This window comes from Gavialis gangeticus, unplaced genomic scaffold (assembly GCF_001723915.1).
Source record: "Gavialis gangeticus isolate Ggan-Ray unplaced genomic scaffold, GavGan_comp1, whole genome shotgun sequence".
Lineage (NCBI taxonomy): Eukaryota > Metazoa > Chordata > Crocodylia > Gavialidae > Gavialis > Gavialis gangeticus.
In genome coordinates, this window is record NW_017728992.1 from 132,647,842 (window position 1) to 132,667,149 (window position 19,308).

At 39.8% G+C, this 19,308-nt stretch overlaps 1 protein-coding gene across 1 annotated transcript in view; it reads right to left on the reverse strand.

Moving 5' to 3' along the window:
- Window positions 1-17,589, reverse strand: part of TRAM1 (translocation associated membrane protein 1) — a 39,378-nt gene extending 21,789 nt beyond the window's left edge. Inside the window, exons 1-9 of the mRNA XM_019527779.1 lie at window positions 17,364-17,589; window positions 16,386-16,507; window positions 16,061-16,177; window positions 15,315-15,373; window positions 14,831-14,915; window positions 3,372-3,442; window positions 3,163-3,267; window positions 2,541-2,684; window positions 259-419 (exon numbers count right to left, since the gene is read on the reverse strand). Of these exons, the coding sequence (XP_019383324.1) occupies window positions 259-419; window positions 2,541-2,684; window positions 3,163-3,267; window positions 3,372-3,442; window positions 14,831-14,915; window positions 15,315-15,373; window positions 16,061-16,177; window positions 16,386-16,507; window positions 17,364-17,460 (961 nt within the window). The 5' untranslated portion in view covers window positions 17,461-17,589. The remainder of the gene's footprint in view (window positions 1-258; window positions 420-2,540; window positions 2,685-3,162; window positions 3,268-3,371; window positions 3,443-14,830; window positions 14,916-15,314; window positions 15,374-16,060; window positions 16,178-16,385; window positions 16,508-17,363) is intronic.
- Window positions 17,590-19,308: the final 1,719 nt, after the last annotated feature.

The following is a 19,308-nucleotide window of genomic DNA, read 5'->3' on the forward strand; positions in this document are numbered from 1 at the left end:
ACTGGAAGACATTCAGTGAATATCTGAAAGTCCATTTTTAGATATTTGGGTAATATTTTATATAATTTGGTTTGTAAAACAGACCAGTTTCAAAGCTTTTTCCTTGCAATTAATCACTTCCACCAACCAACACTGCCTCAAGCACCACTAAGATTAATCTATCATTAATAGCATTTTACCCAATTATGCCAGATAAGCTTTTGTGTTTGCTGAAGCTCTTTGAAGACCAAAAGTGAACTGAATCCACACAATACAAACCTCTCTCTTTTTTGGAGGGCTTTCCTTTGGCTGTTACAAACTTCTTTTTCTGTGACTGGGGTTGAGAAGAAGAATGTTCTCTCCACCTTCTAAGTTGAAAATTGATGAATTTCCACATCATAAAGGCTTCAGTTGCACATATTGATGCCAGTACACCGATCCTACAAAAGAGAGGGTGGCCATAATAGAGAGAACCATGTAAACATGTCAAAATGCATGGCTAACAATTTTGTCAAGTTTCCCAAAAATAAAGTAAAATAGCCTGATTATGTGCATTTGTCAAAATATGGGCCTCACACATATGGAAAGCATTCCTTTCAAAAGACAAGTTACAAATTCTTTCCAACAGGCCACTCATTCTCAGACATACCGCTTTCTATGGCTGTTATGCTGCTATGTTCCCCTTATGATTCCATATTATTTATGAATAATAAAAAAATAAAAATATCACGATAGCCACAATGCAACTTCTCAAACAACCCAAGAGAGTTAAAGTTTTATTTCCTTTCTGTCAATTTAAAATTTCCCTTTCCCCTTCTGCTTTCCCATTTCTTCCTTTTCTTGTACCCTCTAAAAGTCTGCTGTGCACCCCAGTTTGAGAAACAGTGATCTATGTAAATTGGATTTTCCTCCCCTCTCCAGAAACACAAGCCAGTCTGGTGCCAATTTGTTTACTTCCTTATATATCTTAATGGTGACCAGAAATGAGAGCGAGTACAAATAAGGATACAGAGTTTAATATAGAGCAAAATGAGATACCTAAAAGTTGATATTGCCTGGAGTTTGCAATCTGGGAAGCAGCTACAGCTCTGTGGCATGCTCTCTCCCTTTCCCACGATGCAAAATCCTCAAGACTAGTATGGAGTTATGGTTTGGGGAAAATGAGTAGATTACACTGCAACAAACAGTCCTTCTCTTTACTGCTGTGACATTATTCCATACTGCAACTCAGACCCCAGAATAAGCTCCTTTCTGATGGCCAGGGATCCTGGTTTTCCATTTCCCATGGAAAAACAGAGAAAACCATGGATTTCCCCCTTTTATCAGAGAAAAATTCAGATTTCTCCTTTCAGCAGAGAATCCCACCAATTCCCTGCTCTTGCAAACAGCTCTGCAGGCTGGTTGAGCTCCAGCCTGCAAGAGCTGTTTGCAAGTAGGGCGGGAAACCCCCAGCCCTGCCCAGAGGGGTGGAGGAAGGGTGAAGCTGGAGGATCCATTAGCCACAGCTCCGCTCAGATCAGCTTCACTCTTTGCTCCTGGAGCCTGAGGTAAGTGGGGCTTGAAGGATGCTGGGGGCCCCTCTGGCAGGGCTGGGGGGAGGGGGGCAGGAGCCATCCCTGCCCCCACCGGAGCAGGCGGCAGCAGTGGGAGAGCCAGCTCCATGCTGCTTCTGCTGCAGCTGCCTGCTGTTGGGGGCAGGGAGCTGCAGACTTGGGCCCCTGGCCCCATAGCCCTGGCTGGGGGCCACCTCCAGCAGAGCTGGGGGGCTGCAAGGGGCTTTTAAAATTTTTAATAATGGATTTTGTGGTTTTTAAAATCAGAGAATTTGCGACTTTAAATCAGAGAAAGCCAGGATCCCTGACGATGGCAATTAAAACTGGAAGGTCAGGCAGACTGTACAGGAACTTTTAGGATACGACAACAGCATGGGCCTTCACCAAAATACATTATCATGGCAGTAAGGAAACACCCTCAGCAAGTGATGGGGATACTCTAGGCCTCTGCTGTAAAGTCCTTATGTTTATGGATATTTACAAATACCTAAATCTGCAGTTAAGATTTATTGATACCAAGATCTGAAAATGCTACAGCTCATTTTCCTAGGTAAAGAAAAAATGCATGCCTCTTTGCCCTGGCAAGCTGGGCAAACTGTGGCAAACTCCATGTTGCAACTTTATTTCTTGGATCTTACCACATTTCTTCTCTCAGCACAGCACAGCACAGGCTACAGCTCTGTTAAGTCATGATGCCAATAAATTGATTTTAAAATAGTTAAGAAACTAAGTTTTTTTTTTTTTTAATATGAAACTGTAATTTTAAGCCTACAACTGCTCTTCTCTGCCACGACAACCAACATTATGATTTGTTGTAGTACAGGGATTCTCCAGTTATTAACTTTTGCTGAAAGTTACATGCATGCCTTATTACGTTACTTTAGGAGCTACAAATCTGATGTTTGCAGAGTTCAAATTAATAACCCATATTTCTAGCTTGACTATAATATACTCCATAAAATGCAAGGTAGATATAAAAGCAATGTTTAAAATTTAATTTTACAGTACCTGAAACCTAGCACATTAAAGTTTCCAGTACTAAAATCCAGCACCTGATTCTCTGCTCTAGCCAGACCAAAGCCAACAGTGAGGACAGAGAGAATCAAGGTCAGAAGTCTCCCCAGAACGAAAAGAACAGCCCACACTGAAAACCTGGAGTGAAAAAAAATATCATGCATCACTAAGCTTATAAATTTATCATTTTGACTGGGTCCCAAACTAAGTCTTCCTGTTTATTCCCATTACTTTAGAATCCATTTACAGTTGAGAAGGATAATGAAACTTTTTAAAAGATCAATACTCACATAAGGTATTATATTACTTTCAATGCACACAGAATACTTTATATTTATTTACACATTTACTAGAGTAAAAAAAACTGTAGTCACTGTGGAAGTTTAAATATTATTGGAAGAAAATAAGTGGTGTTCAAAACACAAATTTAGGTTTAAACAGTAGCATTGTTTATTAAGGCAGGATTTTAAGGGTAAATGAATGGAAGGTTAAGCAAGTCCTAATTAAACCAATTTTTAATTGTTAAGCAGACACAAAGACTTCCTGTTAAACACACATGCACAAGGCTTGTGGGTCAATAAAGAAGTTATAAGGGTTTAAAATTGTAACTACTTACCCTTTCTGATATTTTTCATCGCTAAAATAGAAGAGGCGGGAGATGTGGAAGAGGAATTCAACAAAGTAATGTAACACCAAAAGAACAAGTCCAAGATGAGTCAAGCTAAAAAACAAAAGCAAACCAAATATTTAAAACATTTTACAATCTGTTTATGTTCACAGATAAACCCAATGGAAGCAAGCTAAAAAAAAAAAAGACTGACTTACTTCAAAATATAGGCTCCAGCAATATGAAAAAGATAAAGTCCAATATAGACTAGCTGGCGAGGGATGTCTTCCTATTAAGCAGAAAGAAAGTTAGATGTGCAATGTTATCACATTCACTATTTCAGATCCCCCTCTATGCTGTTCAGACACCTCGGCTGCTTGAGGAGGTTAACCCCCCCCCCCCAAATGGTGCGGTGCTTTACTTTAAACTCCACACCCTTCTGTGCTGAGCCCCGAGCATGCTCAGAGGAGGCATCACGTTAGTAGAACCCAGCTCTCCCAACATCTGTATACATTATGTGCTTTAGTGGGGCTTTTTTGGTGCTTTTATCTAATAGCTGACTGAAATCAGCTATTAGATAAAAGCGCTAAAAAGCCCCGCTGAAGTGCCTTATCTATGCACATACTACAGAGCTAGGTGAAAGCAAAGTGCTGCTTCTTCCAGCAAAGCCCCCTTTTAAAAAAAAAAAAAAGGTCTGCAAGCAGCCCTTAACACCCTTCCTTTCCTGGCAATCTGTTGTCTCAGTTACTTGATCTGATGCTTTGATTTCCATTCAGGTATTGTTCACTAGTTTTACCACACGTCAGCCTATCAGCTTAAATATACTTCTGCTTGAAAAAAAATAAGAAAGTGTCATTTAAACTCAGAAATGCTTTTTAAAGCAAAGGAAAAAATGTTTTCCTTAAGGCAATTTTGGTAACTCTTGCCTCATTCTACCCATAATATATTTTACTTACATGTCAAAGTAGTTAATACACCAAAATGATCTATTATAGCACAGGCTTATTTACCTCATTATAATTATAGACATTTATTTCTTGCTTTAAAGTAAAAGTTTTACTTTTTTCTACAGGTGCTAAAAACAAAAGCTGAACAGAGCTTCTATTAATAAACTCAAAAGATTTTGCGTGCTAATACAATGCAAAGAATAAAAATATTTTAGAAATTTAAGATTGTTCAGGAACTTCTAATTTAAAACTCTATGCTCCTACGTTACCCTGCATGCTGATGGCAAAGTGAAGTTTTAATTAGATTGCAATACAGGTTGTGTGCACTGGCACCTCAGGTTATGCTCTTAGGCAGCTGACACAGCATGGTAATTAAATAGGAAGGGAAGAACATAAACAGGCAGAAGGAACATAAATAACTCTAGTGCACCTAGAGTAAAGAGACAGCAGGAAGACAGGGGAAGAATGAATTTAAAGAATAAGTCTGTTGCACACAACAACAATAAAAACAGCCACCAATTAAGTACACATAGTAAAACATTCTAATCTTGAAATGCTACACAAGGAACATGGAGACACAAACGTCTTCAAGAAACCCCTTAAGTTTTAGATAGGATTCCTAAAGTTTAGGTTTTCTTTTCACATATTAACTAGTGGAAATTCTGAAAACAGCCATTCTTCAAAGGTATGTTAAAACAGAGATGCAATCTGATCTCAACACATATTAGAAGGTGCAAATCTATAAACACACATGCCATCCAAGACAAAATGTAGATAATGAGCCAAATGGGCAGATGGAAAAGACTGAGGAATCTGTCCATATTACAGCAGGTTCCCCTTTCACATGTTAAAACGCAGGCTCTTAGTACAGTATAGAAGTAACAGGCGAATTCCCCATCAACAATGACGGGGGGGTGGGGGGACGGTGACGAAGTGCTGCCACCTACCATCCCATGCCACTGCCGCCTCCCAGGAGCAGGCAAAAACTTGCCCTGTGATCCCGCTCTGCCAGCACCCCATGCCACTGCCCTCGCCCACCCCACTCTGCCCCCTGTCACAGTGGTGCTCCGCACTCCGATTGGTTGTTTCACTAACCAATCAGAGGGCTCCAAGAGTATTACAAACAGATGGACTAAGCCCTTTATTATACAAGAATTTTACAGATTATAATTTTTATTTTGCTAAACCACATCTAAGGAAATGGGACATTAGTTTTGCTCATTATTTAAGGTCTCTGAACACTAGCTGCCCTCTAATGTGAAAAGATGAGCATAGAGGGAACACCCTCCCTGCCAAGCCCTGCGAGGAAGGCTGAGAGGATCTGTCAACTTTTGAGAATCCAGATTGAAAGAAAGTGTGATTCAAATTACCTATGAAAAACTCCAAGAAGGAAATATGGAAGGGAATGGCTCAATTCCTTTTTCCCCTTGGGTGATAGGTTGCTCTAGCTGAAAATTTCCAGAACCAAAGGCTCTGGAAAATTTCAGCTAGACCAACCTATTGCTTAATCACCTAAACACCTGCCCTGCTTAATCACCTAAACATCCACTGGGGATTGTAGGTGGGTATATACACTGGTGCTCCATTGCATTCGAAAGCTAGTCTAAGTTTACCCCAACCATGCACCTGGTTCAATAAAATACCACACAAAGATCCTTTCCTTTTGCAGAAGAGTTGAAAGATTCCCTCATCAACCCCATATTGTGGATATCACCAGAATACACTTAAGAGTCTAGAACAAGAAAAAAAAAGCCAAAAGAATGGGCGAGGGAAAAATATCAGCATGAGTATTATCAGCCAAATATCAGCCACCCCATGTTAGGGTAAGTGGAGCTTCTCATAAGACAAAGACAGGTACTTTGGTAAACACTGTCAAGTAAAAAACTCATTAGATCAGTTGTGTGCTTAACCTCTGGCTTAGGGCCAAATTCAGTCTTTGGGTCCGTGTCATCTGGCCCATGAGTCTCCCCATGTATCCAAAAAATGCGGTGCCAGGAATATGGTGGTAGGACATGGCCCCACATGCCAAATTCATGCTGGATCCGGCCTGCAGACTAGTCTTACAGGGAAGAAAGGTTGAGCACCACTGAATTAGACCAACCACTGTTCTAGTAGTTTACAAAGGCCTCCTCAAAACTCTTCTGAGCAACATGCTCAGAACTCAAGCCATACCTCAATAAACTGTTACAACTAGCAGCTGATAGATCTTTCCTCAAAGCATTTTTTTTAGGCTGCAAGGGAGGATTGTGAGCTGTAGGCTCATCTCAAAGGAGAGGTATTTCGATATTCTTCCCTCAGTCTGTTGCAAGTGTCCCTGAAAGATGAGGGACCCAGACTTCCACGAAGATTATTCACGAGAAAGTTAAGCAAGAAATTCAGGGGATAACAGAAAGTTTTGAGTCTAGCATTTGTGCTGGCAGAAGGCAAGGGCAGTTTCTCTGGCATGCAGTCATCCCAAAAATACAACTGTTCTTACAGGCAGAACCTAAAGAAGTTACAGCTGAACTTCACTGTCTTACTGTTTCACCCCAGTTATACACGGCATGATTCACAGCAAGTTACCCCAGATGCAGAGTTTCTCTGGTTTGAGGAAAATGACTGACATTAAATGGGTGCCTTTTGCAGCTGCACAAGCTGCTTGGCCAGGCACAGCCATCTGAACTGCAAGCCAATCCTTGACGATCTTAAGAGTGCAAAAAATCCAAAACCTGGACACAATACACACAAATATAATTAAAAGGTTGGAAAACTGTTAGTGGGACAAACTTTTATATTAAAACTGACTAGTCTACATCAGTCAGTAGTAAAACTAAATGCTCAGTTTCACATAAGTATAAAAGAGAACATAAAAAGAAAATTAGCGTAAAAATATTCAAAATTCATGAAAGAATTAGACACCCATAAATTTGTCAGAAAGATGAAATGTATGTTCCTTGCTGAAAGGATAAGAACCTAATAATGGCAGCATTCTTAGTGGGTAATAAAAATGTTAGAGCTAATTTTCATGTGTTCATGCCCACACACAACATAGAAAGAAAATTGTTATAGATAATGCAGGTTAAGACTTAATTATTCAGTAAGTACATCTTCTTTACTTAATTCTCCACAGAGAAGTTTGTCTGTGATCAGATGATTAAATAAAATTAATTTTTAAATGGAGATGGGAGAGTAGGCCAAAACAGTAGATAGATTAAAGTTGGCAGGATCTGACATTTACGCTATACTACTTATAGGAATTAAGTAGTTTCTGTACTATTATTTTAAGGATTCATGGAGAACAGGTGTGGCCTGGTGGGCACAGCACTTATCTTGAAGGGAAAAGGAAAGGATATGGGAAACATAATCCCAGTCAGTCTAGTGTGGATCCCTAAAACAAAAAAGAAAAATTCTGATATGGATTAAGAATCAATTTTTACATACCTAGACATCAGAGTTGATAAACATGGGTTTGACAGTAACGGACTGACACACTCTAATTTCCTTCTGACAGGGTGGCTAGCTGGCTAAGTAAATACAAGAAGAGCAGTAAATTGACATAACCTAACTTTGGTAAGGCTGCTGCCACCATCACACATTATTTCATATTTTTTTTTTTATAGAAGCCAATAAAATATAGTCTAGATGTAATCAGCATCTAGTGAATCCCCTAAAACTGGTTTAAATTATTCTCAGAATATTTATAATGATTTACAGTCCATCCAGGAAGACATTTCAAGTGGGGCCCTGCAAAGATGCATCTTTTGCCTGGTTCTATTCAGTATTTTCATCAATACCATGCTTAATGGAATAAACACATGCAGATTAGATTAGGAACAATTGCAAGCAATATGGAGAACAGGATCCCATGAAGAACTGGAGAAATAAAATATTTTCTTGCATATCACACACCTCTGATAAGGTATGCACCTTGTTTTTGGAAGGCAGAAAAAAAAAAAAGAGAACTTTTTTTGAAAATACTAGTAAGAAAAGAAAGAAAGAGGGAAAGAAGAAAAGAGAAAAGAGGAGAAAATAGAAAAAAAGAAAAGAAAAGAGAAGAAAAGAGGAGACGGGGGAGAAAAAAGGAGAGAAGAAGGAAAAGGAGAGAAAAGAAAGCGGAAGAGAAGAGAGAAAAAGGGTAAAAGATAGGGACCTACCAAATTCATGGTGGAAGTGGGCTGCGTGGCAGCACATTTAATTTTGCAAGTTCCCCTGCATGCCCTCCCCTGGCACTGATTGGTGGAGGGGCCACACTTGCAGTCCTGATTGGCAGGGAGGCAAAAGCTGCAGTTTTAAACTTGGAGCCATTTTTGTTGCCCCACCACCTTTTGGCGGAGGGGTCCTGGGAGCCCTGCTGCTTGCTGTTAACCAGTAAAGACACAAAAACTGTGCCATGTTTCAAACCACGGTTTACCTGCAGTTGCGGGTAAGGGGGGGGGGGTGTATTACATGGTTTTATCCCAATTTGGCAAGCAGCCCCAGTGAGAAGCCATGGGCTGGGCTCTGCAGTGCACAGCAAGAGTTGGAGGGTGGAAGGGGGCTGTGAGGAAAGGGGCTCATGCTCTGCCCAGCTGTGCCCTGCCTGGCCGCTGGCTCCAGGGTTGGGAAGGGGCAGCAGCAGCCAGTGCACACGTGGCTCTGCCTGCCTGCCACATTGCTCCTGGAGCACCTGAGCAGCAATGCTGCACCCCTGGATAGGCAGGTTGCCCCAGCACTTCTGGCATGGAAGCCTAGCAGAGTTAATGCTGGGGGTAGAGGGTTGCTAGTGTAGCCAGTGGGCTCCAGAAAAAGGGGTATCCCCTACCCCACCATGGCACCCCACAGTTCCCAGGGAGCACAACCTCCCCACGCAGTGCAGGCTCTCGCCCCAGAGAGCTCCGTGTCTCCCATACCCACCTGCATGCAAGCTCCCCCACTGCAACGAGTGCCAGAGCTCTCCATAGCAAGCAGAACTTCCCCACTCCTCCCAGTCCCCCTCACCCATAGCCCAGGGTCCAACCCCTGCTGGGGCCAGCCTGCCCTGCTTACAGTCCACAGGAATTGTATCTTGTCCTGAATTCATCAGGGAAGTGAAAAACCACAGTTTTAAACATGGTGCCATTTTTGCCTCAGTGGTGGGGAGACAAAAATCAGTGCAAAAGTTTAAAGCTGCAGTTTCTGCCTCCCTGCCAATCAAAAGCGAGCTGCAAGCACAGCCCCTCCACTGATCAGCAGCAAGCAGAGGGAGAAGGTGCCCAGAGACCTGCAAGATTAGTGGTGCTGCTGCACTTGCACCATGAATTTGGTAGGTGCCTAGAAAAAGAGAAAGAGTGGGGAAAGAGGAGGAAGAAATTATGTGAACTGGCTGCCAGAGCCTGGCCACCCAGCATTAGCAATGCAGGTGAGCAGTGTGGGCACTGGGTACATGATGCAGTGACTGCCACTGCTGGTTTTCCTTATCCTCCCTGTCCCCTTCCAGCACATCAGCAGGCACTGGGGGTGGGTCAGGAGAATGCGAGCAGGGACGCAGTCTGCATTCTGCTAACCCTGCCCCCGTGTCAGTGGCTGTCAGGGGTGAGGTTAGCAGAATGCACACCATGTCCCTGCCTGTGTTCTCTTGATCCCACCCTCAGAGCAGCAACTTTAAAAAAGTGTACACATTTTCCTCAGCACACTTCCAGGCATGCCAAGGAGAATGTCTCCGCATACCACTAATTGGCACGTGTGCCAACTGGTTGCCTCTCTCTGGTATATCCTGTTCTTGGATTTATTAAAGAGATGTGAGGTCTTATTCAACTCTATATAGTGCCTATGGTGTCTTAGCTGGAATATTGTAATTAGGTTTTAGGCGCACACATTTTAAAAAAGGTAGATAAACTAGAAAGACTAGAAAGTAGTAAGAATAAGACCATGAATTTTGCAAACTCAGAACAATGGACTAAAGTAGTGATTCTTAACCAGGGTGCCATGAGATCTATTTAAAGGTGTCACACAATATTAGCACAGTTAGGTGTATAGAACACTTACCTACACTTGGGTTCACAAGACAAACTCATAGATGTGAAATAGGCACTGACAGCATCACAAATATTCTGACCTGTTCTGGTCTTTCTGAGTTCTTCCAACAGAAGAATTGCTCTAGTATTTTTCCAGTCAAAATATGAGTAAAAGCTAAGAGCTGGTATTTTCTGAAGGGTGCCTTTCATCTAAAAAGGTTGAGAATTACTAGGCTAGAGTCATGTTTCCTCTTTTCTTGCTTTCTACCCCAACGTTCTTGTATTCTTGGCTAGAGTGGAACAGCTTTAATTGGATGAGGAGGGGGCATCACTCCACCTATATTTAACCCTGGGGTTAGGTCAGGGGTGGGCAAAATATGGCCTGGGGGCCGGATCCCACCTGCCAGGCCATTCTATCCAGCCCGCGGGGCCCCTAAAAAAAATTAGAAAAATTTATATTTATTTGCTTCTGGCTGCTTGTCAAAAAGGACAGGAGTCAGGGGCACTAGGACCCAGGGGAAGCTGGTGGCAGAACCCAGCAGCAAGATCTGCCCAGCTCCACCCCTGCAACCAGAAGCCCCTGCCTACCAGAGGCTTCTGGCCTGGGACCATGGGGCTGCTCCTGGTTCCTTGTGCCAGAGAGGGAAATGCAGCCCTCAACAGCTTGCTGAGACTCAGTAAGCAGCCCTCCGCCCATAATAATTGCCCACCCCTGGGTTAGGTTAATCTTCTGTGGGATAGGATTAAAACCCATCATAGACTGAAGATGGTTCAGATATTCCATGTGAATAATCCTAGAGCAAGTACTCTAACCATTTAGCTACTGCATAAAAACCACCACAACAATTTCCTTTTCCTATCGCATTTTTAGCAACAGCAGCTATTGCCGTTTTACTTCACGTTGAACTCAATTCTATTGATGTTAGGTGAGCTTGGAGTACACATCCTGGAATAGGTGCCCCAGGGGATTTAGACACTGCTTTGGTGAACAGACTTTGGTGAGAGACATGTCAAGATGTTCTGCTCAGCCAAAACTGTAACTAGATCTGAATTTAGATTGCATCATATGGATTAAAAAAAGTGTCTATCCTCAAAAGGTAAACTGAAGACATTTTCAGATTTAGCTATCCAAATGCAAGTAGAGCGTTTAAGTTACTTCTAAAATCAGCATGATCTGATGTGTATGCTGGGTCACTAAGTACACCAGGACGGTAGAGGCAAGAATCACAAACACGTGATGCACCTTAAAACACAGTGCAGAAATGGATGCAGAGAGATGTGATTTTCTAAGAGAAATTCAATCAATCAAGTTTGTGGGTTCATTATACTTTGTTACCATTGTAACTGAAGCTCCTTAGTTTTCAGGATGAGGGTTTCCTGTTGCTTGAGGTATCACAAAAAAGTAGAAGCTAGTACTCAAGCAATTAAAAAAAATCCTGACTTATTTTGGGTAATATTTAAATTAGTACTTTAATTAAACTTGAAATCAATATGCAGAATTAGCCTTTTAGGCAACTGCACACAAGTGTTCACTGTGCTTTATTGTGCTAATTAGTTAACAAGCAATGCTCAGCACTGATAAGTTAGTATGTTAGTGACTACTCAGGCTAAGATCTATTTATAGAGCAAGTGCAAAACTAATGTTCTGCCAAGTTGCTATCCATAAAAAAGAAGTATTAACTCAAAATACTTCCATCCCAAACCTAAAAAATGATCATGTCACTACTAACCTAGTCAAATCTGTGGCAGCTAACAAGAAATATAGGGTTCAAGAGTATTGTGTGACCAAAAACTACGTTTTGGGAAGAAATGGACATGTTCCAGTAAAGAAGTGTCCAAAATCTCTTATTGATACTCAGCTTACCAATTCTAAATTGCAAAATAGTTAATTCTCATTCCAGTTTACATCCTCACCAAACACTGATTTAATTCAAATCTCATAAAGATGAATAGAGGAAAAAACCCCATAATCATCTCTCTTGGCAGCCTCTCACACACACTGACATACATAGGAGAACAGAATGGAATCCAGCATGACCTTGTAGTGGGTAAACTGCTAGCCCTCATTCTCTAAAGAGCGGAGGTACTCATCATTCTCCAAAGAGCAAAATCACTTGGTTATGCAACTTTAGCTGATATATTTAGTAAAAATCAGAACAGCTGAAGTTTATCCTTTTTCAGAAAGAGATGAAAGATAGAGTATTAACAAAACTAGAAAGTGCTTCTACTGAAATCAATAAAAGATTTGTCATACAATCAGATTCCAATGAAGAGAAGACACATTTTTGCAGTACTGAGATCACTGCTGGAAAGTAGCTTAATGAAGTTCTGAAAAACAATTTGGTAGCTCTAACTAACAGTCCTGTGAATCTGTTTCTAAGGTGATGCATGACTGAAAACAGTAGAAAATCCACATTTTTCTTTCCAAAAAAAGGCTGGTCATTAAGAACATGTGGCTATTTTCTCCAATGTTTTTCAAAATTCCTGGCATGTGATGTATATCATTTCAGAAGACAGGCCCGATAGTCACTTGGTTTGCTAAACCATCTTTGAATTTTAACATGAAGCAGTTTTAACTAATACTATTTCTTCTCTTCTGCTTTTGGAAGACAGATAGTTGGCTAAGACACTCTAGGAAACAAAGTGACTTTAGTGAAACTAGAATCTATTTTCCTAGTGTAGTTCAAACTCCAAACTATACAAAAGGCGTGTAAGTTTCTGATCTCCATCAGAGTGCCTATACTGGTAGCAATGTGCTGGGATATTAAAATGTTCCAAAACTAAAAGTTGGCATTCCTTGCTGGGGTGGGGGGAGTGGGAGGAGAGAGACTGCAGCTTCAAATATTATCATGACTAGGGATCTCGGTAAAAATCACACTGGAAGTGCCCCCCAGCAACAGCTTCTTTAATGCTTTCATTTCACTGCTTGCCCTCCACCCCCCTCCGATTGACAGATGTTTTAAAGTACGCTGCGGTTTTTCCTTCTTCGGGGACCAGTGGCAAATGGGTTGGCTGGCAGCACCCCTCCACCAATCAGTGGAGGAGGGGGTGGTAAGCAGTGAAATGAAAAACATTAAAGAGGTCACTGCAGGGGGAACTTCCAATGTAATTTACAGAGATCCCTAATCATGACATAGAGAGTGATTCTCAACCAGAGAGCCATGGCTCCCCGGTGTGCTGTGAGATCCTTTCAAGGGGTGCCACATAAAGTTACCACTGTTAGGTTTACAAACGTGATTCACTAGATAAACCCGGAGATTTTAAATAGAAATCCAACATTGTGGTCTTTCTGAATTTTTTGAAAACAGAAAGAACTGCTCTATTGTTTTTCTATAGGCAAAAAGAGTGAAAACTAAGACCTGGCATCTTCCAAAGAAAGTCTTGGGTCAATCCAGGGGTGCCTCAAATCTAAAAAGATGTTAAGAACAACTGGTGTTCCTTCCTTGTTAGGATACTCCTGTAAGAGGAATGGGAGCAAGGATCTGATATTTCAATGTTAAGTGCCTGAAAAGCAAGCTTTGTAGATATCTTTGTGCAGCAGAAAGAATGGAAAGATGCAAAAAAGGAAGATAGAGACACAGGAATAATTGAGAGGTATTGTAACCATTAGTCCCACTTGTCAGCTCCTGGCACAATTCTTTCAGAGTTCTCAATTTGTATAATCAACATAATCTGAAGTTCTCTGTTGAAACTGGTTAAGCTAGTGAATACCTAGAAGTTCATAAAAGTGATAATATCTAAGAGCAACAGCTTTTCAGCTGCTGCATCATAGATTATACAGAAGGAAAACATCTGCCCAGAGGTTGTCTGCTTTGACTTGAAAAATGTATTAAAAGTTGTCTTTTAGATGTATCACCATCTATAAGACTTGAAACTGAAACCAACTTTTTAGAAAGAAAAATATTCCATGTTTCTAAAGTCAACAAGTTATATTACTGAATTCCTATCTATTTGTATCTCAAGGTCAACTATAATGGCCTGCATACCAAGCTTGCCTTTAGATGTTAAAAGCTTGCAGCATTCTTCCTTTGCTGAACACACATACACGTGCTGTTTCTTAGAGTTCTTTGCCTTATCCAAGCCAGCTGACAATCTCTTTCAGATAAAACTATTCACAATTCCCCGAAGTTGGGAAATTTGGCAATCTTCACTGCCTAATCTGTATGAATTCTCAGCCATTAAACAATTTTGTATTAGGACCTTAATTGGCAAGAATTAGTTGTCTTCAATAGTAACAAATAGGAAAACCACCAACTGTGAGACTTCAGAGTTGAACTGACTGTGCCATTACATGAATGTGGTGGAAATAAATGACCCAAAGCTATAAAAGGTAGTTTCTTGTTTTTCTAACAGTTGATTAAAAAAGTACTTGTACCATCAGTTAAAATGTAAAGAGAACTGCAAATCAGAACTTCAAGTGATGCAAAGTTGGATTGCAATTCTGTTGTATCAGAGCAACTGCTTGGAAGTAATATTAGAGTGCAAGCTCCCACAGACAGAACAGCCATGTTCACAAAGTAAACACTGAAGTAACTGCACGTATTTAAAAAGACTACTTGAAATTTATTTTTAAGTAATTCACTCCCCAGTAAGCAGATAGTTCTCTCATAAGTTCTCTATTAATACAGAAAAACCAGAAGTATGTTTGTTTTTTGTGGACCAAAATATATCAATTGATATGCAAGCATATACATTTATATATTCATATTAAATCCATTCCCTGACACACTTAATAGTAAAAGTACTGCTGTTTTAACATGAGATTTTTTTTTGGCTTACTTTTTTAGTTTTCTGGAAGTACAGTTCCGGAAAAGCATGAAACCAGTATGCCAACTGAGAGATGTAGAAAAATTTCATTTGAAATCTGCATGAGACAGCAAGAAAATATATACAGTAAGTGTGTTTGGTAACTATATTCCTAGTTCAAATGTTCCAAAAAATTTTACTGCAAACTTCTAAAACCTATGGATAAACAACAAGAGGAATGCAAATTTTCTCTCACTAATAAAACTTCTGGGAAAAATGAAATGGTATTACAAAAAATGGCTAAACCTTATTAACTTCCCTCAATGCCCTGAAGAAATTTGATTTCTGGATGTTCCAAATGAGGAGAGCAGCAAGTTTTTGCATCATATAATAACATATTTTAGACCACTACCACAGCTCTGCCCAGTAGTTGGTCTAAGCCATGAACTAGCACTGTACTATAAATCTTAGATGATTATTACTTTCCAACATTCTGGAAAAAAAAAAAAAGGCTTACGGAATCAGAGTGTGAGGGTAGTCCTTCCACAAAGACGTTGGATCAGATACATAATTCTCCTGAAAATGGATAATGCTACTGATTACTGTTTTTAGTTTAGAAATCATACTCCAAAATCCACATACAGAAACAAAACAGTCAAGATGCACCCACGTGTGGGGGGTAGGGGGGTCAGTCAACTTAAAACTACAGCAGTATCATACCATTAGTAAGCTTCTTTCATTATATAAGCCTTTAGCATTACTCTGAATAAGAAGAGTCTCCAGAAGCAGAAGTCAAGCTTATTAAAGAATAAATATTTCAAGTTTTGCTTTTTGAAGACCCTCAAGCTCCCGAAGCATTAACAAACTCTCACAATATCCAAAAAAGAAAATCATGTTTACTGTATTTACTCAAATCTGAGATGACATTTGCCCCATATCTAAAAGTCTAATTACTGGTGGTGGTGGTGGTTGTATAATTGTTCTTAAAAATAATAAACTAGAACTAATTTACTCAGATTGCAGTGAAGGGTCAAAATAAATACAGATGAAGTATCCTGTGTCTATTTCTAACCTGCTGTTCAAAAGACAAAGCCAAGGATTCAGGAGTGAGTGCTACCGATATTTAGCTACAACTGAGCTCTAACAGGATTTTGCAAAGGATTAGTCTCTGCTCTAACACATGGCTGAGCACTAGAGGAAGTTATTTTCTTACTGCAAATGACTGAGCTCTGACACTATAAATGCAAGATAAGACATACTTACAGAGACAAGAATACTTGCGCCCCAAACACAGGAGAAAAAGTAGAAAGCACTCAGTTGTCCAGATTCATTAAACTTGCTATGCTTTGTTTTAGAAAAGTGCATTTTCCTGTTAATTTTCTAAAACAGAAGTTATGAATTGAGAAATGTGTTAAAACAAATGTGTTTCAGGTGTTACGTGTCTTATTTTTCACACAGTATCTTAAATTGAAATTAACATATTCCATGATCATACACTCTAATTTTCAAAATTATTTTAAATATTAAAAAAATTTAATAGTACTGACGTTTGCCATCTTAATAAAGATGATGAATATTTTGTACTTACATCCAACACATATTCTTGAATAATGGCATGTACGATTATTGCTACCAGCATATAGAAGAAAATTGTAGCCAAGTCTTTGAAACCATAGTAATAGAGAGAGACAGTTTCTGCAGATTGTTCTTCTGAAGGATAAAAAAACCCAGATTTTAAAGAGTTATATACTAGGATTTCATTTAATCTCATTTATTAATAAGTGTATCTATTTCTCAAAGAAGTATTTTTCAGATAAGAGATTAAGATATCAGTGTGCACAGAGTATAAACTAAATTTAAATCTATGGTCTGTCATCACTGGTTAAGCCACTGGGGGCCTAAACTTTTTGGTAGGTGTGCAACAAATTAGCCCTGCACCCTCCCCAAGTGCTACTCTGCTCCCCTTTCCCTGTCTAATCTTCTGTCTGCTCTGTAATGATCTGCTGCTTTGCTGTCTTCTTCCTGCCCTATCTGCCACTGTGCTGCTTGCCCCTTCCCCAGACTGGCACATACCACACACACAAGCTACCTGTGCCACTTGGGACATGCATGCAACAGGCTGTCCACCGCCCCTAGGCTAAACCAGTAACCTTAACTTCTACTAATTATCTCCATCCCACCAAAGACAGAACTGTTTCTGGAAAGAATTAAAATAAAAATATAATTAATGCATTTAAGCAAGCTAGCAGAATTCTTTAGAAGGGGCACTGTTAACATTTAAATAACTTGTCTCCCTCTTATTAGTACAACTTGCAGAGACAAAGTTTTATCCATAAAGTTGCTAAAATCATTCACACTGATCTGAATGCCTGCCTCGTATCTAGATGTATGCAGAAACTAGGCATGCTGATACCATTTTATTGATGATAAACACAACAAAACAGCATTAACATTTTATCACAGAAGCAATTTTAAACTCTACCATTTGAAATTAGGAATGGGTCAATTTATGAAGACTACAATTCTCTCTACCCCACTGGTATCTAAACTCCCTAAAGAAACCTACCTGTGGCAAGAATTGTAACATTGTACTGAAGTGTAACAAAAATGACTGCTGCTTTTGCTGTAATCTGAAAGAAAAGAACAAAATGAGTACTACACATTCTAAGTTATCAACGGACTATTGACAACATATTTATTAAGCAGAAAACCCAATGTGATCTCAGCAGGGTAGGAGAGAAACGCACACTCAGGACAAAATTAAGGAAATAAACTTCCCATCATCTCAGAGTCTGTTGGTCTGACTTTCAAGTTAGAATAAACAGCCTTACCCAAAAGCCAATTCAGACAATACAGGCAGGGTATTTGTGGAACTGAGCATTTTCAGAATATTTAAAACACAACTCTCAAGCTTCTCCAATACTGCATATTTACCAGTTAGCCCTTTCTACTATATTAAACTAATAACATGAACTGCAGTTCCTTTCTTAATGCACACTAATTTAGCTTAGTGATTCAGCTAATCTGAAGGAAGCCAGTTGTTTCCTACAACCCAGTTTCACCTATTTTTAGGCAAATTTGTTAGCCAGTTTTGAAAGCCATTCTGAGGTCAAACCCTGTTTTCAAAATACACTGCCCATGCTACAGATGAAAGAGGAGAAGAGAACCAGTAGAAAGAACAGAATGAAGAGGCTGATAGACCCTTTATATTTTCCTGAACTGGTAAACAGCTAACAGACTCAGAAACTGTTAAGCATCATACAAGCAAGCTGAATGGAATGAAGTTATAGAAGTGACACTATGTATGCTGAGCAAGAAGTAAAATCATGATAAGTACAAAGGAGTTATGAGAACTGAGTAAAGTCGGTAACGAAAAGAAGTCGATCCGTTCCAACTTTCAAGCAAAAAACGTGGTTAATAGCAGCCATATTGGAAAAGGCTTCAGTGGAGCCCACCTACTATCCCCAGGCCCAACCACTTTATTTAAAAACAAGCAAGAATAAAGAAGTTAAAATACCTAAAACAAAAAGTTTTAAGGAATCCAAACAATGCCCTCTTCTGCAATTATTCACACTTACATCATCAAATATTTGGCTCTAGACATTAGAGAGTGAATTTACAAAGGTCAAAATATCTTAAAATCATAAATACTCATTTCCTATTTAAGAGAACAAGTTTAGATAGACTCTGAGAAATCCTTTATTTTGGAATAAAACATTGAAGAAAGTAGTAAGTGCTGGAAGCAAGATCACCAAGTACAACTGAGTGGGGCAACTCTATATTCATTCCATATCAAAATAAGTTTACAGAGCTTGGAAAAGCTTGGTCAGAGCTTGACCTTTTTGTGGGGACTGAAGGAACTGCAAGTTACACCCCTTTCCCCCCAGCAAATTTAAAAAAAAAACAAAAAAACTTACACTCCAGTATACAAACAGCTTTACAACATTAGCAAAATCAGTTAACAGCACAAACAAGATACTATACCACTGGTTTTGAAAAGAGTGGTATAGTATCCTGTTTGTGCTGTTAACTGATTTTGCTAACGTTGTAAAGCTGTTTGTATACTGGAGTGTAAGGTTTTTTGTTTTTTTTCATATTTGCTGGGGGAAGGGGGTGTAACTTGTAGTTCCTTCAGGCAAAAAGGTAAACAGGAACTCTGTACAACCACAACCTTCCTATTCAAATATGTCAATAAGATGGAGATTGATGTGCCATAGCAAGCAAGAGTTGTTTCCCTACGCCCACTTTTCTGTAGCACGGTCCAATTCCTAGGATTATGTGGCATATTTTACCTAATCAAGTCCCTGCCACTGCAGTGACCCCAGGGCATCATGTGTGCCCTTGTCTCTCCTGCTGTCTGCTAAAGCAGTCTGAAAGGCTCTTGAGTTTTTTGTACAAGAGCCTCCCAGTTAGGCAGCTCTGGTGTTTGTGGAGTGTCTGCAACTGGGGAGAGAGGGAGGACAGAAGAACAGATATTCTTGCAGATCCTTTTGAACCCAAGTGGGCCCTTT